The following is a 25,803-nucleotide window of genomic DNA, read 5'->3' on the forward strand; positions in this document are numbered from 1 at the left end:
AATGGGGGGAAATTGGGGGGAAATGGGAGAAAATTGGGGAAAAAATGGGGAAAAATGGGAAAAAATTGGGGGAAAAATGGGAGAAAATTGAGGGAAAAAATGGGAGAAAAATGGGAGAAAAAATGGGAGAAAATTGGGGGAAAATGGGAGAAAATTGGGGAAAAAATGGGAGAAAATTGGAGGAAAAAATGGGGAAAAATTGGGGGAAAAAATGGGAGAAAGTTGGAGAAAAATGGGAGAAAATTGGGGAAAAAATGGGAGAAAATTGGAGAAAAAATGGGAGAAAGTTGGGGGAAAAAATGGGAGAAAATTGGGGGAAAATGGGAGAAAATTGGAGAAAAAATGGGGGAGAAATGGCAAAAAAATTGAGAAAAAAATGACAAAAAAATGGGGGAAATTGGGGAAAAAATGGGAAAAAATTGGGGGAAAAATGGGAGAAAATTGGAGAAAAAATGGGGGAAAAATGGGAGAAAATTGGGGGAAAAAATGGGAGAAAATTGGGGGAAAATTGGGGGAAAATGGGGGAAAATTGGAGAAAAAATGGGAGAAAATTGGGGGAAAATTGGGGAAAAATGGGAGAAAATTGGGGGAAAAAATGGGAGAAAATTGGGGGAAAATTGGGGGAAAATGGGGGAAAATTGTAGAAAAAATGGGGGAGAAATGGTGAGAAAATGGGGGAGAAATGAACAAAAAATGGGGAAAAAATTGGCAGAAAATGGGCAAAAAGTTGGGGAAAAAATGGACAAAAAATGGGGGAAAAATTTGACAAAAAATGGGGAAAATTTGACCAAATAATGGAGGAAATTGGGGAAAAAATGGGGGAAAATTGACAAGAATGGGGAAAAAAATTGACAAAAATGGGCGGAAAATTGACAAAAAATGAGGAAAAAAAGGGGAAAATTGTAGGGAAATTGAGAAAAAATTGGGGGGAAATGGGGAAAATGGGTGAAAATTGGGGAAAAATGTTTAAAAAAAAGTGGTTTAAAATGGGTAAAAGAAAGGTAAAAAATAGATTTAAAAATGGGGAAAATCTATTTTAAAAAAAGGTAAAAAACAGATGAAAAAAGGGTGAAAACTAATTAAAAAATGTTGAAAAAAATTGGTTCAAAATGGGTAAAAAAAGGGTAAAAAATAGATTTAAAAATGGGGAAAATCTATTTTGAAAAAAGGTAAAAAATGTGTGAAAAAAGGGTGAAAATGAACTAAAAAAATAAATGAAAAATTGAATTTAAAGTGAATGAAAAATGACCAAAAATTGGATTTTTCTCCCCAGAACCCCGAGCAGTCGGACGAGGACGAGGAGAAAAGCCGCAGGGATTCCGAAGGTCGGGAAATTTGGGATTTTTGGGGCAAATTTGGGCAATTTTGGGCAAATTCGGGGATTTTTGGGATCATTTTGACATTTTTTTGACAATTTTTTTTTGGATTTTCCGGGACAAATTTGGAGATTTTTTGGGGCAAATTTGGGATTTTTTTTTTTTTTAGGCTCATTTTTGGGGCAAAATTTGGGATTTTTGGGGCAATTTTTTGGATTTTGGGGGAAATTTGGGAAATTTTTTTGCAAATTTGGGATTTTTGGGAGTTCTTTGGGATTTTTGAGGCAATTTTTGGGGAAATTTTTGGGGCAATTTTTGGGATAATTTTGGGTGAATTTTTGGGGTAATTTCTGGCATTTTGGGGTCTTTTTGGGTATTTTTGGACTTTTTTGGGGGGATTTTTGGGGGTAATTTCTGGAATTTTTGGCTGTTTTGGGATATTTTGGGTTTTGGGGCAATAAATTGAATTTTGGGTGAATTTTGGGGGGATTTTGGGGGAATTTTTGGAGTAATTTCTGTGATTTTTGGGGTTTTTTACGGGTAATTTCAGGAATATTTTAAAATGTTGGGATATTTTGGGTTTTGGGGCAATAAATTGAATTTTTGGGGGAATTTTTGGGGGAATTTCTGTGATTTTGGGGTTTTTTTACAGGTAATTTCAGGAATATTTTTAAATGGTGGGATATTTTGGGTTTTGGGGCAATAAATTGAATTTTTGGGGGAATTTTTGGGGTAATTTCTGTGATTTTGCGGGTTTTTTACGGGTAATTTCAGGAATATTTTTAAATTTTGGGATATTTTGGGTTTTGGGGCAATAAATTGAATTTTGAGGGTAATTTCTGGCATTTTGGGGCCATTTTTGGCGATTTTTGGGCTGTTTTTTGGGGGTAATTTCTGGATTTTTTTTTTTTAATTTTGGGATATTTTGGGTTTTGGGAGAATAAATGGAATTTTGGGGGAATTTTGGGTGAATTTTGGGTTTTTTCAGGCTCCGGTTCCTCCTCGGGGGCCGAGGACGAGGCCGGGAATTTCCTGAAGCGCCGCGAGCGCGACGAGCCCCGGAGCCGCTACAAAGTACCAAAATTGGGGCAAAAAATGGGGATTTTGGGCAAATTTGGGGGGGGGAATTTGGGGGAAAAATTGGGGGAAAATTTGGGGAAAATTGGGAAAAAATTGGGGGGAAAATGGGGGAGAAATTGGGCAGAAAAGGACAAAAATTTGAATTAAAATTGGAGAAAATGAGGGGGGAAAACGGGATTAAAATGGGGGGAAATTCAGATTAAAATGGGGGAAATTTGCATTAAAATGGGTAAAAATTCAGATTAAAATGGGGGAAATTTGCATTAAAATGAGAGTAAATTTAATTAAAATTGGGGGGAAGTATGGGAGAAATTATGAGGAAAATGAGAAAAAATTGAATTAAAAAGGGGAGAAAAATGGGGGGGAAATTGGGATTAAAATGAGGGAAAATTGAATTAAATTTGGGGAAAATTGGGAAAAAAAATTAAATTTGGGGGAAATTGGGATTTAAAAAATTGGGGGAAAACGGGGGAGAAATTGGGTGGAAAATGAGAAAAAATCGAATTAAAATGGGGGGAAAATGGGATTAAAATGGGGAAAATTGGGGAAAAATTGGGCAGAAAATGAGAAAAAATTGAATTAAAAAGGGAGAAAATGAGGGGGAAAATGGGATTAAAATGGGGAAAAATTCAGATTAAAATGGGGGAAATTTGCATTAAAATGAGAAAAAAATTAATTTAAATTTGGGGTAAGTATGGGAGAAATTATGAGGAAAATGATGAAAAATTGAATTAAAAGGGGAGAAAAATGGTGGGGAAATTGAATTAAATTTGGGGAAAATTAGGGAAAAAAATTGGGGGAAAATGGAGAAATTGGGTGGAAAATGAGAAAAAAATTGAATTAAAATGGGGAAAAAATGGGATTGAATTGGGATTTAAATGGGATTAAATTAAGATTAAAATGGAGTTTAATTTGCATGAAAATGGGATTTAATTAAGATTTTATTTGAATTGAATTGGAATTTAATTGTGATTTAATTAAGATTTAATTGGGATTGAATTGGGATTTAATTGAACTTTAACTAAGATTTAATTGGGATTTAAACGGGATTTAATTGAGATTAAAATGGGGTTTAATTTGCGTGAAAATTAATTTAATTTGGATTGAATTGAAACTTAATTGGGATTTAATTAAGATTTAATTAGGGTTGAACTGGGATTTAAATGGGATTAAATTGAGATTTAATTAAGATTTAAGTGGGATTGAATTGGGATTTAATTGAGTTTTAATTAATATTTAATTTGGATTGAATTGGGATTTAATTGGCATTGAATTGAGATTAAAATGGGGTTTAATTTGCATAAAAACAGGATTTAATTGGGATTTTTCAATTGGGATTGAATTGAGGTTTTTTAATAGGGATTTAATTAAGATTTAATTGGGATTTAATTGGGATTTTATTAACTTTAATTGATATTGAACTGAGGTTTAATTGGGATTGAATTCGGATTTTTTAATTGGGGTTTAATTAAGATTGAATTGGGATTTTTTAATTGGGATTTAATTGAGCTTTATTTGATATTGAATTGGGATTGAATTGGTATTCAATTGAGCTTTAATTAAGATTTAATTGGGCTTGAATTGGGATTTTTTAATTGGGATTTAATTGAGCTTTAATTGATATTGAATTGGGACGGATTTGGGATTTAAATGGGATTTAATTGAGATTTAAATGGGATTGAATTGGAATTGGATTGGGGGTTTAATTAAGCTTTAATTAAGCTTTAATTGGTATTGAGTTGGGATTTTTTAATTGGGATTTAAATGGGATTTAATTGAGATTTAAATGGGATTGAATTGGAATTGGATTGGGGGTTTAATTAAGCTTTAATTAAGTTTGAATTGGTAATTAACGGGGGTTTAATTAAGCTTGAATTGATATTTAATCGGTATTTAATTGGGATTTAATTAAACTTTAATTGACAATTAATTGGGGTTTAATTGGGATTTAATGGAGCTTTAATTGAGATTTAAATGGGATTGAATTGGAATTGGATTGGGGGTTTAATTAAGCTTTAATTAAGCTTTAATTGGTATTGAGTTGGGATTTTTTAATTGGGATTTAAATGGGATTGAATTGAGATTTAAATGGGATTGAATTGGAATTGGATTGGGGGTTTAATTAAGCTTTAATTAAGCTTGAATTGGTATTGAGTTGGGATTTTTTAATTGGGATTTAATTGAGCTGTAATTGATATTGAATTGGGACGGATTTGGGATTTAAATGGAATTGAATTGGAATTGGATTGGGGGTTTAATTAAGCTTTAATTAAGCTTGAATTGATATGGAGTTGGGATTTTTTAATTGGGATTTAATTGAGCTTTAATTGATATTGAATTGGGACGGATTTGGGATTTAAATGGGGTTTAATTGAGATTTAAATGGAATTGACTTGGAATTGGATTGGGGGTTTAATTAAGCTTTAATTAAGCTTTAATTGGTATTGAGTTGGCATTTTTTAATTGGGATTTAATTGAGCTTTAATTGATATTGAATTGGGACGGATTTGGGATTTAAATGGGATTTAATTGAGATTTAAATGGAATTGAATTGGGGGTTTAATTAAGCTTTAATTAAGCTTGAATTGGTATTGAGTTGGGATTTTTTAATTGGGATTTAATTGAGCTTTAATTGATATTGAATTGGGACGGATTTGGGATTTAAATGGGATTTAAATGGAATTGGATTGGGGTTTAATTAAGCTTTAATTAAGCTTGAATTGGTATTGAGTTGGGATTTTTAAATTGGGATTTAAATGGGATTTAATTGAGATTTAAATGGGATTGAATTGGGATTGGATTGGGGGTTTAATTAAGCTTTAATTAAGCTTTAATTGGTATTGAGTTGGGATTTTTTAATTGGGATTTAATTGAGCTTTAATTGATATTGAATTGGGACGGATTTGGGATTTAAATGGGATTTAATTGAGATTTAAATGGGATTGAATTGGGGGTTTAATTAAGCTTTAATTAAGCTTTAATTGGTATTGAGTTGGGATTTTTTAATTGGGATTTAATTGAGCTTTAATTGATATTGAATTGGGACGGATTTGGGATTTAAATGGGATTTAATTGAGATTTAAGTGGGATTGAATTGGAATTGGATTGGGGGTTTAATTAAGCTTTAATTAGGCTTTAATTGATATTGAGTTGGGATTTTTTAATTGGGATTTAATTGAGTTTTAATTGATATTGAATTGGGACGGATTTGGGATTTAAATGGGATTTAATTGAGATTTAAATGGAATTGAATTGGGGGTTTAATTAAGCTTTAATTAAGCTTGAATTGGTATTGAGTTGGGATTTTTTAATTGGGATTTAATTGAGCTTTAATTGATATTGAACTGGGACGGATTTGGGATTTAAATGGGATTTAATTGAGATTTAAATGGAATTGAATTGGAATTGGATTGGGGGTTTAATTAAGCTTTAATTAAGCTTTAATTGGTATTGAGTTGGCATTTTTTAATTGGGATTTAATTGAGCTTTAATTGATATTGAATTGGGACGGATTTGGGATTTAAATGGGATTGAATTGGAATTGGATTGGGGGTTTAATTAAGCTTTAATTAGGCTTTAATTGGTATTGAGTTGGGATTTTTTAATTGGGATTTAATTGAGCTTTAATTGATATTGAATTGGGACGGATTTGGGATTTAAATGGGATTTAATTGAGATTTAAATGGAATTGAATTGGGATTGGACTGGGGGTTTAATTAAGCTTTAATTAGGCTTTAATTGGTATTGAGTTGGGATTTTTTAATTGGGATTTAATTGAGCTTTAATTGATATTGAATTGGGACGGATTTGGGATTTAAATGGGATTTAATTGAGATTTAAATGGAATTGGATTGGGGGTTTAATTAAGCTTTAATTAAGCTTGAATTGGTAATTAATGGGGGTTTAATTAAGCTTTAATTGGGATTTAATTAAGCTTGTATTGATATTTAATCGGTATTTAATTGGGATTTACTTAAACTTTAATTGACAATTAATTGGGGTTTAATTGGGATTTAATGGAACTTTAATTGAGATTTAAATGGGATTTAATTGGAATTGGATTGGGGGTTTAATTAAGCTTTAATTAAGCTTTAATTGGTATTGAGTTGGGATTTTTTAATTGGGATTTAATTGAGCTTTAATTGATATTGAATTGGGACGGATTTGGGATTTAAATGGGATTTAAATGGGATTTAATTGAGATTTAAATGGAATTGGATTGGGGGTTTAATTAAGCTTTAATTAAGCTTTAATTGGTAATTAATGGGGGTTTAATTAAGCTTTAATTGGGATTTAATTAAGCTTGAATTGATATTTAATCGGTATTTAATTGGGATTTAATTAAACTTTAATTGACAATTAATTGGGGTTTAATTGGGATTTAATGGAGCTTTAATTGAGATTTAAATGGGATTGAATTGGAATTGGATTGGGGGTTTAATTAAGCTTTAATTAAGCTTTAATTGATATTGAGTTGGGATTTTTTTTAATTGGGATTTAATTGAGCTTTAATTGATATTGAATTGGGACGGATTTGGGATTTAAATGGGATTTAATTGAGATTTAAATGGGATTGAATTGGGATTGGATTGGGGGTTTAATTAAGCTTTAATTAAGCTTTAATTGGTATTGAGTTGGGATTTTTTAATTGGGATTTAATTGAGCTTTAATTGATATTGAATTGGGACGGATTTGGGATTTAAATGGGATTTAATTGAGATTTAAGTGGGATTGAATTGGAATTGGATTGGGGGTTTAATTAAGCTTTAATTAAGCTTTAATTGATATTGAGTTGGGATTTTTTAATTGATATTGAGTTGGGATTTTTTAATTGGGATTTAATTGAGTTTTAATTGATATTGAATTGGGACGGATTTGAGATTTAAATGGGATTTAATTGAGATTTAAATGGAATTGACTTGGAATTGGATTGGGGGTTTAATTAAGCTTTAATTAAGCTTGAATTGGTATTGAGTTGGGATTTTTTAATTGGGATTTAAATGGGATTTAATTGAGATTTAAATGGGATTGAATTGGGATTGGACTGGGGGTTTAATTAAGCTTTAATTAAGCTTGAATTGGTATTGAGTTGGGATTTTTTAATTGGGATTTAAATGGGATTTAATTGAGATTTAAATGGGATTGAATTGGGATTGGACTGGGGGTTTAATTAAGCTTTAATTAAGCTTGAATTGGTATTGAGTTGGGATTTTTAAATTGGGATTTAAATGGGATTTAATTGAGATTTAAATGGGATTGAATTGGGGGTTTAATTAAGCTTTAATTAAGCTTTAACTGGTAATTAACGGGGGTTTAATTAAGCTTTAACTGGTAATTAACGGGGGTTTAATTAAGCTTTAACTGGTAATTAACGGGGGTTTAATTAAGCTTTAACTGGTAATTAACGGGGGTTTAACGGGCCGGCGATCCGCAAACCCAGGAGTCGGAGTCGGAGCCGGAGTCGGAGTCGGACGAGGACTGGGGCGACTCGGCCTCGGAGTCGGACTCGGAGTCGGACGAGGACGACGGGAAATTCACCTCGCTGGCCTCCAAATTCCTGAAAAAGTCGGGAATTCCGGAAAATCGGGAATTTGGGGGAAAAATGGGGAAAAAATGGGAGAAATCGGGGGGGAAATGGGGGAAAAAATGGGGAAAATTGGGGGAAAATGGGGTAAAAAATGGGGAAATTGGGGGAAAATGGGGGGAAAAATGGGGAAAATTGGAGGGAAATTCACCTCGCTGGCCTCCAAATTCCTGAAAAAGTCGGGAATGCCGGAAAATCGGGAAAAAATGGGAAAAATGGGGAAAATCGGGGGGGAAATGGGGTAAAAATGGGGAAAATTGGGGGAAAATGGGGTAAAAATGGGGAAATTCGGGGGAAATCTGGGGGGAAATTCACCTCGCTGGCCTCCAAATTCCTGAAAAAGTCGGGAATTCCGGAAAATCGGGAAAAAATGGGAAAAATGGGGAAAAAATGGGGAAAATCGTGGGGGAAATGGGGGAAAAATGGGGAAAATTGGAGGGAAAATGGGGGAAAATTGGGGGAAATTGGGGGGAAATTCACCTCGCTGGCCTCCAAATTCCTGAAAAAGTCGGGAATGCCGGAAAATCGGGAAAAAATGGGAAAAATGGGGAAAATCGGGGGAAAATGGGGGAAAAAATGGGGAAAATTGGGGGAAAATGGGGTGAAAATGGGGAAATTCGGGGGGAAATTCACCTCGATGGCCTCCAAATTCCTGAAAAAGTCGGGAATTCCGGAAAATCGGGAATTTGGGAACATTTGGGGAAAAAATGGGAGAAATCGGGGGGGAAATGGGGGAAAAATGGGGAAAATTGGGGGGAAATGGGGTAAAAATGGGGAAATTCGGGGGAAATCTGGGGGGAAATTCACCTCGCTGGCATCCAAATTCCCGAAAAAGTCGGAAATTCGGGAAAATCGGGAATTTGGGGAATTTGGGGGGGAAATGGGGAGAAATTGGGTGAAAAAATGGGAAAAATTGGGGGAAAAATGGGTGAAAAATGGGGAAATTTGGGGGAGAAATTGGGGACAATTGGGGAGAAATTGGGAGAAAAATTTGGGAAATTTTTGGGGAAAATTGGGGGAAAAATGGGAAAATTTGGTGGAGAAATTGGAAAAATTTGGGGGGAAAATTTGGGGAAAATTTGGGAAATTTTGGGGGGAAATCAGGTGAAAATTGTGAAAAATCGGGTGAAAATTGGGGAAATTCGGGGGGAAATTCACCTCGATGGCCTCCAAATTCCTGAAAAAGTCGGGAATTCCGGAAAATTGGGAATTTTGGGGGAAATTGGGGGAAAAAATGGGAAAAATTGGGGGGAAAATGGGGGAAAAATGGGAAAACTTGGGGGAGAAATTGGGGGGAAATTGAGAAAAAATTTGGGAAATTTTGGGGTAAAAATTGGGAAAATTGGGAAAAAAATTGGGAAATTTTGGGGAAAATGGGGTGAAAATTGGGAAAAAAATCGGATGAAAATTCGGGAAAAAATGGGAAAGTTTGGGGGAGAAATTGGGGGGAAAATTTGGGGGAAATTGGGAGGAAAATTTGGGAAATTTTGGGGAAAATTGGGTGAAAAAATGGGAAAAAACCGGTGAAAATTGGGTTAAAAATGGCTTAAAAATGTGATTTTTTTTGGAGGGGATTTTTGTGGGAATTTTGTGGAATTTTTGCAGGATTTTTTGGGAATTTTTGGGGGAATTTTGGGAATTTTTGGGTATTTTGACGGGAACGTTGAAAAGGATCCATGGGACAGAAAATTATTCCAAAATGAGCAAAAAATCGCTTTAAAATGCCCCAAAAAATGGGATTTTTATGGGAATTTTGTGGAATTTTTGGGGATTTTTGGGGGAATTTTGGGAATTTTTGGGAATTTTGGTCGGAATGTAGAGGAGGAGACACAGGACGGAAAATTCCTGAAAAATTGGTCAAATAGGAGTCAAAAATGGCTTAAAAATACGCAAAAAATGGGAATTTGGGGGGATTTTTGTGCGAATTTTGGGGAATTTTTGGGGGATTTTTTGGGATTTTTGGGAATTCCGGGAATTTTGGGAATTTTGGGAATTTGGACAGGGATGAGAAGCGGCGCGGGATCGGTGGGGGCGGAAATGGCCCCAAAAATCCCTTAAAAATGCCCCAAAAATGGGATTTTTTGTGCGATTTTCGCGGGATTTTCGGGGGATTTTTTGGGAATTCCGGGAATTTTGGGAATTTTGGGAATTCTGGACAGGGACGAGAAGCGGTGCGGGGATCGGTGGGGGCGGAAATGGCTCCAAAAATCCCTTAAAAATGCCCCAAAAATGGGATTTTTTTTGGGATTTTCACGGGAATTTCGCGGGATTTTCGCGGGATTTTTTGGGAATTTTGGGAATTTGGGAATTTTGGGAATTTGGGCAGGGACGAGGAGCGGCGCGGGGCGGAGCGGCGGCGCGAGGAGAAGGCCAAGAAGAAGCTGGAGCGGAAAAGCCGCCGCGAGGAGGAGGAGGAGGAGGAGGAAGGCGGCGAGTGGGAGAAGGTCAAGGGCGGCGTCCCCCTCATCAAGGTGAGCAAAAATGGGGTGAAAAAACGGGATTTTGGGAAAAAATGGGGTTTGGAGACAAAAAAGTGGGATTTTGGGGGAAAAAAATGGGATTTTGGGGGGAAAAAATGGGATTTTTGGCAGAAAAAATGAGAATTTTGGACGGAAAAACGGGGATTTTTGGGGGAAAAAAATCGGATTTTTTGGGGAGTTTTGGGGAAAAATTGGAATTGTAGGGGAGAAAATGGGGATTTTGGGGAAAACGGGATTTTTGGGGGAAAAAATGGGATTTTCGGGGAAAAAACTGAATTTTTGGGAAAAAGTGGAATTTTTGGGGAAAAAATGGGATTTTGAGGGATTTTTGATGAAAAAAATGGGATTTTTGGGGAGAAAAATTGGAATTTGGGGGGAAATGGGATTTTTGGGGTAAATCGGAATAATGGGGGGAAAATGGAATTTTTTGGGGAGAAAAATTTGATTTTTGGGGGATTTTTGGAAAAAAATCGAATTTTTGGGGAGAAAAATGGGAATTTTGGGGGATTTTTGGGGAAAAATGGGATTTTTGGGGAGGAAAATGTGAATTTTGGGGGATTTTTGGGAAAAAATGGGATTTTCGGGACAAAAAATGGAATTTTTGGGGAGAAAATTTGGATTTTGGGAGATTTTTTGGGGAAAATTGGATTTTTTGGGGAAAATGGAACTTTTGGGGAGAAAATTGAATTATTGGGGAGAAAAATTGGATTTTTTGGGGGAATTTTGGGGGAAAAATGGAATTTTTGGGGAAAAATGGAACTTTTGGGGTGAAAAAATGAGATTTTTGGGGAGAAAATTGAATTTTTGGGGAGAAAAATTGGAATTTTGGGGGAAAAATTGAATTTTTGGGACAAAAAGTGCAATTTTTGGGAGAAAAATGGAATTTTTTGAGAAAAATTGGAATTTTGAGGGAAAAAAAGGGATTTTTGGGAAAAAAAATCAAATTTTTGGGGAGAAAAATGGGAATTTTGGGGGATTTTTGGGGGAAAAATGAAATTTGTGGGGTTAAAATGGGGATTTTGGGGAAAAAAACCTGTGATGTTTGGAGAAAAAATGGGAATTTTGGGGGATTTTGGGGAATTTGGGAATTTTAGGGGAGGGGGGGAGGGGGAGAAGGTCAAGGGCGGCGTCCCCCTCATCAAGGTGAGCAAAAACGGGGTAAAAAAACGGGATTTTGGGAAAAAATGGGGTTTGGGAAAAAAATGGGGGTTTGGGGGAAAAAATGGGATTTTTTGGGGGAAAAATGGGATTTTTTGCAAAAAAAATGAGAATTTTGGATGGAAAAATGGGGATTTTTTGGGGAAAAAAATAAGATTTTTTGGGGAGTTTTGGGGAAAAATTGGAATTGTAGGGGAGAAAATGGGGATTTTGGGGAAAACGGGATTTTTGGGGGAAAAAAATGGGATTTTCGGGGAAAAAACTGAATTTTTGGGAAAAAGTGGAATTTTTGGGGAAAAAATGGGATTTTGAGGGATTTTTGATGAAAAAAATGGGATTTTTGGGGAGAAAAATTGGAATTTGGGGGGAAATGGGATTTTTGGGGTAAATCGGAATTTTGGGGGGAAAAATGGAATTTTTTGGGGAGAAAAATTTGATTTTTGGGGGATTTTTGGGAAAAAAATCGAATTTTTGGGGAGAAAAATGTGAATTTTGAAGGATTTTTGGGAAAAAAATGGGATTTTTGGGGAGGAAAATGTGAATTTTGGGGGATTTTTGGGGAAAAATGGGATTTTTGGGGAGGAAAATGAATTTTGGGGGATTTTTGGGGAAAAATGGGATTTTTGGGGAGGAAAATGTGAATTTTGAAGGATTTTTGGGAAAAAAAATGGGATTTTTGGGGAGGAAAATGGAATTTTTGGGGAGAAAATTTGGATTTTGTGAGATTTTTTTGGGGAAAATTGGATTTTTTGGGGAAAATGGAACTTTTGGGGAGAAAATTGAATTATTGGGGAGAAAAATTGGATTTTTTGGGGGAATTTTTGGGGAAAAATGGAACTTTTGGGGTGAAAAAATGAGATTTTTGGGGAGAAAATTGAATTTTTGGGGAGAAAAATTGGAATTTTGGGGGAAAAATGGAATTTTTGGGACAAAAAGTGGAATTTTTGGGGAGAAAATTTTAATTTTGGGAGATTTTTTGGGGAAAATAGGATTTTTGGGGAGAAAAATTTAAATTCTTGGGGATTTTTGGGGAAGAAATTGAATTTTTGGGGAGAAAAATTGGAATTTTGGGGGAATTTTGGGGGAAAAAATTGAATTTTTGGGACAAAAAGTGGAATTTTTGGGAGAAAAATGGAATTTTTTGAGAAAAATTGGAATTTTGAGGGAAAAAAAGGGATTTTTGGGAAAAAAAATCGAATTTTTGGGGAGAAAAATGGGAATTTTGGGGGATTTTTGGGGGAAAAATGGAATTTGTGGGGTTAAAATGGGGATTTTGGGGAAAAAACCTGTGATGTTTGGAGAAAAAATGGGAATTTTGGGGGATTTTGGGGAATTTGGGAATTTTAGGGGAGGGGGGGAGGGGGAGAAGGTCGAGGGCGGCGTCCCCCTCATCAAGGTGAGCAAAAATGGGGGAAAAAAACGGGATTTTGGGAAAAAATGGGGTTTTTGTAAAAAAATGGGTTTTTGGAGACAAAAAATTGGGATTTTGGGGAAAAAATTGAATTTTTGGGCCAGAAAATGGGATTTTTTGCAGAAAAAATGAGAATTTTGGAAAGAAAAATGGGGATTTTTGGGGGAAAAAAAAATTGAATTTTTGGGGTGAAAAATGGAATTTTGGGGGTGAAAGAAATTGGATTATTGGGATGAAAAATGGGGATATGGGGAAAAAATGGAATTTTTGGAAAAAATGGAATTTGTGAGGTGAGAAATGAGAATTTTGCGGAAAAAAGGGAATTTGGGGAGAAAAAAACTGGCATTTTTTGGGTGAAAAATGGGGATTTGGGGAAAAAATGTAATTTTGGGGATTGTTTTGAAAAAAAAATTGAATTTTTAGGGTGAAAAATGGGGGTTTTGGGGGAAAAACTGATTTTTTTGGGGAAAAAAGGGATTTTTGAAATGAAAAATGGGATTTTTCTGTGATTTTTTGGGGGAAAAGTTGAATATTTGGGAAAAAATTATATTTTTGTGGCAAAAAATTGGGTCTTTGGAGATTGTTGGGAGAAAAAAATGAATTTTTGGGACAAAACATGGGATTTTTGGGAGGAAAAATGGATTTTTTTGGGACTGATTTGGAATTTTGGGGGGAGAAACGCTATTTTCGGGACAAAAATGGGAATTTTGAGATTAAAAAATGTTATTTTTGGGATGGAAAATAGAATTTTGGGGGAAAAAAAATGGAATTTTCGGGCCGGAAAATGGGAATTTGGGGGGGAAAAAATTTGAATTTTTGGGGTGAAAAATGTGATTTTTTGGGGGGATTTTTTTTTTAATAATTCGGGGAGGTTTTGGGGGGATTTTGGGCACTTTTTGGCACTTTTTTGGGGCAGGAAAAGCCGAAAATGTTCGCCAAGGGCACGGAGATCACGGTGGGGCTGGTGATGAAGAAACTCAACGAGATCCTGCAGGCGCGGGGCAAGAAGGGCACCGACAGGTGGGCAGAAAAAGCCACATTTCACCCCAAAATTCACCCCAAAATTCACCCCAAAATTCACCCCAAATCCCCCAAAATTCATCTGAAAATCCCCCAAAATCCACCGGGAATTACCCCAAAATTCCAGCCAAATTCGCCTCAAAATACGCCCGGAATTACCCCAAAATTCACAATAAAATCCCCCAAAAATTCACCTCGAAATTCCATTTAAATGCACCCCAAAATCCACCTGGAATTACCCCAAAATCTCCAAAATTCACCCCAAAATCCCCTGAAATTCACCTGAAAATTCCATTTAAATTCACCCCAAAATCCACCTGGAATTACCCCAAAATTCCAGCAAAATTCCATTAAAATTCACCCCAGAATCCCCTGAAATTCACCTCAAAATTCCATTTAAATTCACCCCAAAATCCACCTGGAATTACCCCAAAATTCCATTAAATTTCACCCCAAAATCCACCTGGAATTACCCCAAAATCCCCCCAAATTCACCCCAAAATTTCCCTAAATTCACCCCAAAATTTCCCTAAATTCACCCCAAAATCCTCCTGGAATTGCCCCAAAATTCCAGCCAAATTCCATTAAAATTCACCCCAGAATCCACCTGGAATTACCCCAAAATTCCATTAAATTTCACCCCAAAATCTACCTTGAATTACCCCAAAATCCCCCGAATTCACCCCAAAATCCCCTTAAATTCACCCCAAAATTCCATTTAAATTCACCCCAAAATTCCTCTCAATTCACCCCAAAATCCACCTGGAACTACCCCAAAATTCCATCAAAATTCACCCCAAAATCTCAATGAAATTACCCCAAAATTCCAGCAAAATTCCATTAAAATTCACCCTAAAATCTACCTTGAATTACCCCAAAATCCCCCCAAATTCACCCCAAAATTTCCCTAAATTCACCCCAAAATCCTCCTGGAATTGCCCCAAAATTCACAATAAAATCCCCCAAAATTCACCTGCAATTATCCTCAAATACCCCCAAATTCACCCCAAAATTCCATTTTAATTCACCCTAAAATCCTCCAAAATTCACCCCAAAATCCCCAAAAATTCCATTTAAATTCACCCCAAAATCCACCTGGAATTACCCCAAAATTCCCCCAAATTCCATTAAAATTCACCCCAAAATCCCCTCAAATTCACCTCAAAATTCCATTTAAATTCACCCCAAAATTCACCTGGAATTACCCCAAAAATCACAATAAAATCCCCCAAAATTCCCCTGAAATTCCCCTGAAATTCCCCAATTCCTCCCAATTTTTACCCAATTTTCCCAAATTTTGGACCCTTTTTTCCCCCAATTTTCCCCCAATTTTCCCCGATTTTTACCCAATTTCCCCCCATTTTTTACCCGTTTTCCCCGTTTTTCACCCCATTTTTAAGCCAATTTTCCTCCGATTTTTATCCAATTTTCACCCAATTTTATCCTGATTTTTAACCCTTTTCCCCCCAATTTTTTGCCCATTTTTCCTGTTTCTTACCCCATTTTTCCCCAATCTCCCCCCGATTTTTACCAGATTTTTCCCCAATTTCTGCTGCAATTTTTGCCCATTTTCCCCATTTTTCACCCCATTTTTCCTCCCAATTTTCCCCCAGTTTTTACTGGATTTTCCCCCATTTTCCCGCCCGTTTTTTGCCCGTTTTCCCCGTTTTTCGCCTCGTTTTTTACCAGATTTTTACCGGAGTTTTTTTCCCAATTTCCCCCCATTTTCCCGCCCACTTTTTCCCCATTTTCCCCATTTTTCACCCCATTTTTCACCCATTTTTCTCCCAGATTTTACCGGATTTTTCCCCCCATTTTCCCGCCCGTTTTTTGCCCGTTTTCCCCGTTTTTCACCCCATATTTTACCCGTTTTTTACTGGATTTTTACCGGATTTTTTTTCCCAATTTCCCCCCAATTCCTGCACCACTTTTTGCCCATTTTCCCCGTTTTTCGCCCCATTTTTCATCCCAATTTTCCCCCTATTTTCCCGCCCATTTTTTGCCCGTTTCCCCGTTTTTCACCCCATTTTTTACCGGATTTTTCCCGGATTTTTCCCCCAATTTTCCCCCTGTTTTCCCACCCGTTTTTTGCCCGTTTTCCCCATTTTTCACCCCATTTTTTACCGGATTTTTCCCGGATTTTTCCCCCAATTTCCCCCCTATTTCCCCGCCCGTTTTTTGCCCATTTTCCCCGTTTTTCACCCCATTTTTCACCGGATTTTCACCGGATTTTTCCCCCAATTTCCCCCCTATTTTCCCACCTGTTTTTTGCCCGTTTTCCCCATTTTTCACCCCATTTTTTACCAGATTTTTACCAGATTTTTTTTCCCAATTTCCACCCCGTTTTTTGCCCATTTTCCCCGTTTTTCACCCCATTTTCCGCGCAGGGCGGCGCAGATCGAGCTGCTGCAGCACCTGGTGGCCGTGGCCCACGAGCACCAGCTGGGGGTGCCCCTGGAGCTGAAAATCAAATTCAACATCGTGGCCTCGCTCTACGACTACAACCCCAACCTGGCCGCCTACATGAAGGTGAAAACGGGGCGAAAAAAGGGGAAATCGGGCAAAAAAAATAGAAAAAAAAATGGGGAGAATCGGGGCAAAAATGGGGGAGAAATGGGGAAAAAACGGGGGGAAAATGGGGGTAAAAATGGGATTTATTTGGATTTTTTTCTGATTTTTTGAAGGTAAAAAAAGGGTTAAAAATGAAATTGAAATGGGGAAAAAATGGGGAAAATTGAGATAAAATGAGGGAAAAATTGGGGGAAAAATGGGGTTAAAAATGGGATTTATTTGGATTTTTTCTGATTTTTTGAAGGTAAAAAAAGGGTTAAAAATGAAATTAAAATGGGGAAAAAAATGGGGAAAAATGAGATAAAAATTAGGGGAAAATTGGGGGAAAAATGGGGTTAAAAATGGGATTTATTTGGATTTTTTTCTGATTTTTTGAAGGTGAAAAAAGGGTTAAAAATGAAATTAAAATGGGGAAAAAAATGGGGAAAATTGAGATAAAAATTAGGGGAAAATTGGGGGGAAATTGGGGGGAAAATGGGGTTAAAAATTTAATTTATTTGGATTTTTTTATTTTTGAAGGCAAAGAAAGGGTTAAAAATGGAGGAAAAAATGGGGGAAAATTGAGATAAAATGAGCAAAAAATTGGGGAAAATTGGGTAAAAATTGGGTGGAAAATGGAATGAAAATGGGGATAAAAATGGGATTTATTTGGGTTTTTTGGGACTACAACCCCAACCTGGCCGCCTACATGAAGGTGAAAATGGGGTGAAAAAAGGGGAAATCGGGCAAAAAAAATAGAAAAAAAAATGGGGAGAATCGGGGCAAAAATGGGGGAGAAATGGGGAAAAAACGGGGGAAAAATGGGATTTATTTGGATTTTTTTCTGATTTTTTGAAGGTAAAAAAAGGGTTAAAAATGAAATTAAAATGGGAAAAAAATGGGGAAAAATGAGATAAAATGAGGGGAAAATTGGGGGGAAAATGGGGTTAAAAATTTAATTTATTTGGATTTTTTTATTTTTGAAGGCAAAGAAAGGGTTAAAAATGGAGGAAAAAATGGGGGAAAATTGAGATAAAATGAGCAAAAAAATGGGAAAAATTTGGTGAAAAATGGAATAAAAATGGGGATAAAAGTGGGATTTATTTGGGTTTTTTGGGACTACAACCCCAACCTGGCCGCCTGCATGAAGGTGAAAATGGGGCAAAAAAACAGGAAATCGGGTAAAAAAAATAGAAAAAAAAATGGGGAGAATTGGGGCAAAAATGGGGGAGAAATGGGGAAAAAACGGGGGGAAAATGGGGGTAAAAATGGGATTTATTTGGATTTTTTTCTGATTTTTTGAAGGTGAAAAAAGGGTTAAAAATGAAATTAAAATGGGGAAAAAATGGGGAAAAATGAGATAAAATGAGCAAAAAATTGGGGGGAAATTGGGGGGAAAATGGAGTTAAAAATTTAATTTATTTGGATTTTTTTATTTTTGAAGGCAAAGAAAGGGTTAAAAATGGAGGAAAAAATTGGGGGAAAATTGAGATAAAATGAGCAAAAAATTGGGGAAAATTGGGTGGAAAATGGAATGAAAATGGGGATAAAAGTGGGATTTATTTGGATTTTTTTCTGATTTTTTGAAGGTAAAAAAAGGGTTAAAAATGAAATTGAAATGGGAAAAAATTGGGGAAAATTGAGATAAAATGAGCAAAAAATTGGGGAAAATTTGGTAAAAATTGGGTGAAAAATGGAATGAAAATGGGGATAAAAGTGGGATTTATTTGGGTTTTTTGGGACTACAACCCCAACCTGGCCGCCTGCATGAAGGTGAAAATGGGGCGAAAAAACGGGAAATCGGGCAAAAAAAATAGAAAAAAAAATGGGGAGAATCGGGGCAAAAATGGGGGAGAAATGGGGAAAAAACAGAGAAAAAATGGGGGTAAAAATGGGATTTATTTGGATTTTTTCTTTTTTTTTGAAGGTAAAAAAAGGGTTAAAAATGAAATTAAAATGGGAAAAAAATGGGGAAAATTGAGATAAAATGAGCAAAAAATTGGGGGAAATTGGGTAAAAATTGGGTGAAAAATGGAATGAAAATGGGGATAAAAATGGGATTTATTTGGGTTTGTTGGGACTACAACCCCAACCTGGCCGCCTACATGAAGGTGAAAACGGGGCGAAAAAACGGGAAATCGGGCAAAAAAAATAGAAAAAAAAATGGGGAGAATCGGGGCAAAAATGGGGGAGAAATGGGGAAAAAACGGGGAAAAAACGGGGGAAAAATGGGATTTATTTGGATTTTTTTCTGATTTTTTGAAGGTAAAAAAAGGGTTAAAAATGAAATTGAAATGGGAAAAAAATGGGGAAAATTGAGATAAAAATTAGGGGAAAATTGGTGGAAATTGGGTGAAAAATGGTATAAAAATGGGGCTAAAAATGGGATTTATTGGGATTTTTTGAAGGTAAAACTGGGTTAAAAAATGGGGGAAAATGGAGATAAAATGAGGGAAAAATTGGGGAAAATTTGGGGAAAAATGGGGATAAAAATTGGGTAGAAATGGGATTTATTTGGGTTTTGGGGGGATTTTTTGAAGGAAAAAAGTGTTAAAAATGGAATTAAAAAGGGAAAAAAATGGGGAAAATTGAGATAAAATGAGGGGGGAAATGGAATAAAAACGGGGGTAAAAATGGGATTTTTTTGGGTTTTTTGGCGATTTTTTGAAGGTGAAACACGATTTACAAATGAAATTAAAAAGGGAAAAAAATGGGGAAAATTGAGATAAAACGAGCAAAAAAACTGGGGGAAAATTTGGGCAAAATTGGGTGGAAAACGGGGATAAAAATGGGGCTAAAAATGGGATTTTTGGGGTTTTTTTTGGGGATTTTTTGAAGGGCAGATCTATAGGGCACACAGGATCTATAGGTCAGGATCTATAGGATCTATAGGGTGGATCTATGGGGCAGGCAGGATCTGTGGGGCAGGATTCCAGGATCTATAGGATGGATCTATAGGTCAGGATCTATAGGACAGCCGGGATCTATAGGATGGATCTATAGGATGGATCTATGGGTCAGAGTGGATCTATAGGATGGATCTATAGGACACCCGGGATCTATAGGATGGATCTATAGGATGGATCTATGGGTCAGAGTGGATCTATAGGATGGATCTATAGGATGGATCTATAGGACACCCGGGATCTATAGGATGGATCTATAGGATGGATCTATAGGATGGATCTATAGGACACCCGGGATCTATAGGGTGAATCTATAGGTCAGAGTGGATCTATAGGATGGATCTATGGGTCAGAGTGGATCTATAGGATGGATCTATAGGACACCCGGGATCTATAGGGTGGATCTATAGGTCAGAGTGGATCTATAGGATGGATCTATAGGTGGATCTATAGGACACCCGGGATCTATAGGGTGGATCTATAGGATGGATCTATAGGTGGATCTATAGGTGGATCTATATGACACCTGGGATCTATAGGATGGATCTATAGGGCACCCGGGATCCGTGGGTCAGGATCCATGGGTCTCACAGGATCCATAGGATGGATCTATAGGTTGTTTCCCCATAGGCAGAGCTGTGGCAGCGCTGCCTGGGCTGCATCGAGGAGCTCCTGGAGCTGCGGGGCTGATCTATAGGATCTATAGGGTGGATCCGTGGGTCTCACAGGATCCATAGGTCGGATCCATGGGTCTCACAGGATCCATAGGTCGGATCTATAGGTTATTTCCCCATAGGCGGAGCTGTGGCAGCGCTGCCTGGGCTGCATCGAGGAGCTCCTGGAGCTGTGGGGCCGATCTATAGGATCTATAGGGTGGATCCGTGGGTCAGGGTGGATCCATAGGATGGATCCGTGGGTCTCACAGGATCTATAGGTGGATCTGTGGGTCTCACAGGATCCATAGGATGGATCCGTGGGTCTCACAGGATCCATAGGATGGATCTATAGGTTTTTCCCCATAGGCAGAGCTGTGGCAGCGCAGCTCCTGGAGCTGCGGGGCCGATCTATAGGATCTATAGGATCTATAGGGTGGATCTGTGGGTCAGGGTGGATCCATAGGATGGATCCATGGGTCTCACAGGATCCATAGGTCGGATCTATAGGTTATTTCCCTATAGGCAGAGCTGTGGCAGCGCTGCCTGGGCTGCATCGAGGAGCTCCTGGAGCTGCGGGGCCGATCTATAGGATCTATAGGGTGGATCTGTGGGTCAGGGTGGATCCATAGGATGGATCCGTGGGTCTCACAGGATCCATAGGATGGATCTATAGGTTGTTCCCCATAGGCAGAGCTGTGGCAGCGCTGCCTGGGCTGCATCGAGGAGCTCCTGGAGCTGCGGGGCCGATCTATAGGATCCATAGGATGGATCCATGGGTCTCACAGGATCCATAGGTCGGATCTATAGGTTATTTCCCTATAGGCAGAGCTGTGGCAGCGCTGCCTGGGCTGCATCGAGGAGCTCCTGGAGCTGCGGGGTCGATCTATAGGATCAGGGTTGATCTATAGGGTGGATCTATGGGTCTCACAGGATCCATAGGTCGGATCCATGGGTCTCACAGGATCCATAGGTCGGATCTATAGGTTATTTCCCCATAGGCAGAGCTGTGGCAGCGCTGCCTGGGCTGCATCGAGGAGCTCCTGGAGCTGCGGGGCCGATCTATAGGATCTATAGGGTGGATCCATGGGTCAGGGTGGATCCATAGGTCGGATCCGTGGGTCTCACAGGATCCATAGGTCGGATCTATAGGTTGTTCCCCATAGGCAGAGCTGTGGCAGCGCTGCCTGGGCTGCATCGAGGAGCTCCTGGAGCTGCGGGGCCGATCTATAGGATCTATAGGGTGGATCTATGGGTCAGGGTGGATCCATAGGTCGGATCCATGGGTCTCACAGGATCTATAGAATGGATCTATAGGTTGTTCCCTATAGGCAGAGCTGTGGCAGCGCTGCCTGGGCTGCATCGAGGAGCTCCTGGAGCTGCTCTTCGCCCACCCCGAGATCTTCGTGGGCGAGAACGTCCTGGAGGAGTCGGAGAACCTCAGCAACCCCGAGCAGGTCTGGCAACCTATGGAAAACCTATGGAAAACCTATGGAATCACCTGTGGAATCATCTGTGGAATCACCTGTGGGGTTTTGGGGTCATTTTTGGGGTTTTGGGGTCACTTTTGGGGTCACCTGTGGGGTGTGGGAGGGGTTGGAGAACCTCAGCAACCCCGAGCAGGTCTGGCAACCTATGGAAAACCTATGGAAAACCTATGGAAAACCTATGGAATCACCTGTGGAATCACCTGTGGGGGCACCTGTGGGGTTTTGGGGTCACTTTTGGGGTCACCTGTGGGGTGTGGGAGGGGTTGGAGAACCTCAGCAACCCCGAGCAGGTATAGGAACCTATGGAAAACCTATGGACAACCTATGGAATCACCTCTGGGGGCACCTGTGGGGTTTGGGGGTCACTTTTGGGGTTTGGGGGTCACTTTTGGGGTCACTTTTGGGGTTTTGGGGTCACTTTTGGGGTGTGGGAGGGGTCGGAGAACCTCAGCAACCCCGAGCAGGTCTGGCAACCTATGGAAAACCTATGGACAACCTATGGAAAACCTATGGAATCACCTGTGGGGGCACCCGTGGGGTTTTGGGGTCACTTTTGGGGTTTTGGGGTCACCTGTGGGGTGTGGGAGGGGTTGGAGAACCTCAGCAACCCCGAGCAGGTATAGGAACCTATGGACAACCTATGGAAAACCTATGGAATCACCTGTGGAATCACCTGTGGGGGCACCTGTGGGGTTTGGGGGTCACTTGTGGGGTCATTTTTGGGGTCATTTTTGGGGTTTTGGGGTCACTTTTGGGGTGTGGGAGGGGTCGGAGAACCTCAGCAACCCCGAGCAGGTCTGGGAACCTATGGACAACCTATGGAAAACCTATGGAATCACCTATGGAATCACCTGTGGGGGCACCTGTGGGGTTTTGGGGTCACTTTTGGGGTTTTGGGGTCACTTTTGGGGTCATTTTTGGGGTCATTTTTGGGGTTTTGGGGTCACTTTTGGGGTGTGGGAGGGGTCGGAGAACCTCAGCAACCCCGAGCAGGTCTGGGAACCTATGGACAACCTATGGAATCACCTATGGAATCACCTGTGGAATCACCTGTGGGGTTTTGGGGTCACTTTTGGGGTTTTGGGGTCACTTTTGGGGTAATTTTTGACTTTTTGGGGTCATTTATGGGGTTTTGGGGTCATTTTTCAGGTTTTGGGGTCACTTTCGGGGTCACTTATGATTTTTTTGGGGTCACTTTCGGGGTTTTGGGTCAGTTATGAGGTTTTGGGGTCAGTTTTGGGGTTTTGGGGTCAGTTTTGGGGTTTTGGGGTCAGTTTTGGGGTTTTGGGGTCACTTATGAGGTTTTGGGGTAATTTCTGGGGTTTTAGGGTCGCTTTTCTGGTTTTGGGGTCTTTTTTAGGGTCACTTTTGGGGTTTTGGGGTCAGTTTTGGGGTTTTTCGGTCACTTTTAGGGTTGGTTTTGGGGTTATTTTTGGGGTTTTAGGGTCACTTTTCAAGATTTTGGGGTCACTTAGGGGGTTTTGGGGTCATTTCTGAGGTTTTGGGGTCACTTACGAGGTTTTTGGGTCAGTTATAGGGCTTTGGGGTCTTTTTTGGGGGTCACTTGTGGCGTTTTGGGGTCACTTTTGGGGTTTGGGGGACTTTTGGGGTAATTTCTGGGGTTTTGGGGTCACTTCTGGTTTTGGGGTCACTTTTGGGGTTTTGGGGTCACTTTTGGGGTAATTTTTGACTTTTTGGGGTCATTTATGGGGTTTTGGGGTCATTTTTCAGGTTTTGGGGTCACTTTTGGGGTCACTTATGATTTTTTTGGGGTCACTTTCGGGGTTTTGGGCACTTTTTTGGGGTCACTTTTGGGGTTTTGGGGTCACTTTTCAAGTTTTGGGGTCACTTTTGGGGTTTTGGGGTCACTTTTGGGGTTTTGGGGTCACTTTCGGGGCTTTTGGGTCAGTTATGGGGTTTTGGGGTCATTTTTGACATTTTGGGGTCATTTATGGGGTTTTAGGGTCACTTTTGGGGTTTTAGGGTCATTTTTTGGGGTCACTTTGGGGTTTTGGGGTAATTTCTGGGGTTTTAGGGTCACTTTTCTGGTTTTGGGGTATTTTTTAGGGTCATTTTTGGGGTTTTGGGGTCACTTTTCAAGTTTTGGGGTCACTTTTTGGGGTTTTGGGTCAGTTATGGGGTTTTGGGGTCATTTTTGGGGTTTTAGGGTCTGTTTTTGGGGTCACTTTGGGGTTTTGGGGTAATTTCTGGGGTTTTGGGGTCACTTTTCTGGTTTGGGGGTCTTTTTTAGGGTCACTTTTGGGGTTTTAGGGTCACTTTTCAAGATTTTGGGGTCAGTTTTGGGGTTTTGGGGTCATTTTTGGGGTTTTTCGGTCACTTTTAGGGTTGGTTTTGGGGTAATTTTGGGGTTTTAGGGTCACTTTTCAAGATTTTGGGGTCACTTTTTGGGGTTTTGGGGTCACTTTTGGGGTTTTGGGGACTTTTGGGGTAATTTCTGGGGTTTTGGGGTCACTTCTGGTTTTGGGGTCACTTTTGGGGTTTTGGGGTCACTTCTGGGGTCATTCATGGGGTTTTAGGGTCATTTATGGGGTCAGTTATGGGGTTTTTGGATAATTTTGGGTCTTATGATTTTTTGGGGTAAATTTTGGGGATTTTGGTGCATTTCAGCCGTTCCGGGTCCGCGGCTGCGTCCTGACCCTGGTGGAGCTGCGGGGTCATTTTGGGCTCATTTTTGGGATTTTAGGGTCATTTTTGGGGTCAGTTATGGGGTTTTAGGGTAGTTTTGGGATCAGTTTTGAATTTTTGGGGTAAATTTTGGGGATTTTGGGTCCGTTTCAGCCGTTCCGGGTCCGCGGCTGCGTCCTGACCCTGGTGGAGCGCATGGATGAGGAGTTCACCAAGATCATGCAGAACACCGACCCCCACTCCCAGGGTGGGTCTGGATTTGGGGCTCGGCCCCAAAAATCCCAAAAATCCAAAAAAAAACCCAAAAAACCCAAAAAACAAAAAAAAAATCTCAAAAAATGTGAATTTTTGGCGATTTTTTGGCCAATTTTCACTTTTTTAAGCCAATTTTTATGGTTTTCACCCCAAATTTGGGGTTTCTGTGGGGCTGGAGATGATGTGGGGCAGGGCTCGGCCCCAAAAATCCCAAAAATCCCAAAAAAAACCCAAAAACCCCAAAAAACAAAAAAAAAATCTCAAAAAATGTGAATTTTTGGCAATTTTTTGGCCAATTTTCACTTTTTTTAGCCAATTTTTATGGTTTTCACCCCAAATTTGGGGTTTCTGTGGGGCTGGAGATGATGTGGGGCAGGGCTCGGCCCCAAAAATCCCAAAAAAACCCAAAAAACCCAAAAAACAAAAAAAAAATCTCAAAAAATGTGAATTTTTGGCGATTTTTTGGCCGATTTTCACTTTTTTTAGCCAATTTTTATAGTTTTCACTTCAAATTTTGGGTTGCTATGGGCCTTGAGATGATGTGGGCAGGGCTCGGCCCCAAAAATCCCAAAAAAACCCCAAAAAACAAAAAAAAAATCTCAAAAAATGTGAATTTTTGGCAATTTTTTGGCCGATTTTCACTTTTTTTAGCCAATTTTTATGGTTTTCACCCCAAATTTGGGGTTTCTGTGGGGCTGGAGATGATGTGGGGCAGGGCTCGGCCCCATAAATCCCAAAAATCCCAAAAAAACCCAAAAAAACCCAAAAAATCCTAAAAAATTCTCCAAAAAAGTGAAATTTGGTCATTTTTTTGGCCAATTTTCACTTTTTTGGGCCAATTTTTGTGGTTTTCACCCCAAATTTGGCGTTTCTGTGACCTCAGAACACCTGAAGGAGCCGGAGCTTCACCTGGAGCTCACCTGGAGCTCACCTGGAGCTCACCTGGAGCTCACCTGGGTGGGATTTTTGGGGTTTTTTTTTTTAATTTTTGGGTATTTTGGGGTTTTTTTTATTATTATTATTTGTTTTTTGGGGGTTTTTTTGGGTTTTTAAGGTCTCACCTGTTGCCCAGGTGAGCCCAGGTGTGACCTCAGAACACCTGGAGCACCTGAGGGATCCAAACCTGGACTGGGGCTCACCTGGGGCTCACCTGGGTGGATTTTTTGGGGTTTTTTTGGGGAATTTTTGGGCTTTTTGGGGTTTTTTTTTGGGAATTTTTGGGCTTTTTGGGGGGTTTTTTTGGGAGTTTTTGGG

General features: G+C 39.1%; 1 protein-coding gene across 3 annotated transcripts in view; it reads left to right on the plus strand.

The window, feature by feature from the left end:
- The window catches only part of EIF3CL (eukaryotic translation initiation factor 3 subunit C like), a 58,434-nt gene that overhangs the window by 9,362 nt on the left and 23,269 nt on the right, over nucleotides 1-25,803 (plus strand). For all 3 annotated transcript variants that reach the window (XM_085593473.1, XM_085593474.1, XM_085593475.1), the window contains 8 exons: nucleotides 1,274-1,325; nucleotides 2,305-2,390; nucleotides 7,837-7,961; nucleotides 10,307-10,451; nucleotides 13,946-14,049; nucleotides 16,437-16,578; nucleotides 21,490-21,615; nucleotides 24,448-24,541. In XM_085593473.1, coding sequence (XP_085449599.1) covers nucleotides 1,274-1,325; nucleotides 2,305-2,390; nucleotides 7,837-7,961; nucleotides 10,307-10,451; nucleotides 13,946-14,049; nucleotides 16,437-16,578; nucleotides 21,490-21,615; nucleotides 24,448-24,541 — 874 coding nt within the window. The remainder of the gene's footprint in view (nucleotides 1-1,273; nucleotides 1,326-2,304; nucleotides 2,391-7,836; nucleotides 7,962-10,306; nucleotides 10,452-13,945; nucleotides 14,050-16,436; nucleotides 16,579-21,489; nucleotides 21,616-24,447; nucleotides 24,542-25,803) is intronic.

Source organism: Lonchura striata, chromosome 16 (assembly GCF_050655825.1).
Source record: "Lonchura striata isolate lonStrDom1 chromosome 16, ASM5065582v1, whole genome shotgun sequence".
Lineage (NCBI taxonomy): Eukaryota > Metazoa > Chordata > Aves > Passeriformes > Estrildidae > Lonchura > Lonchura striata.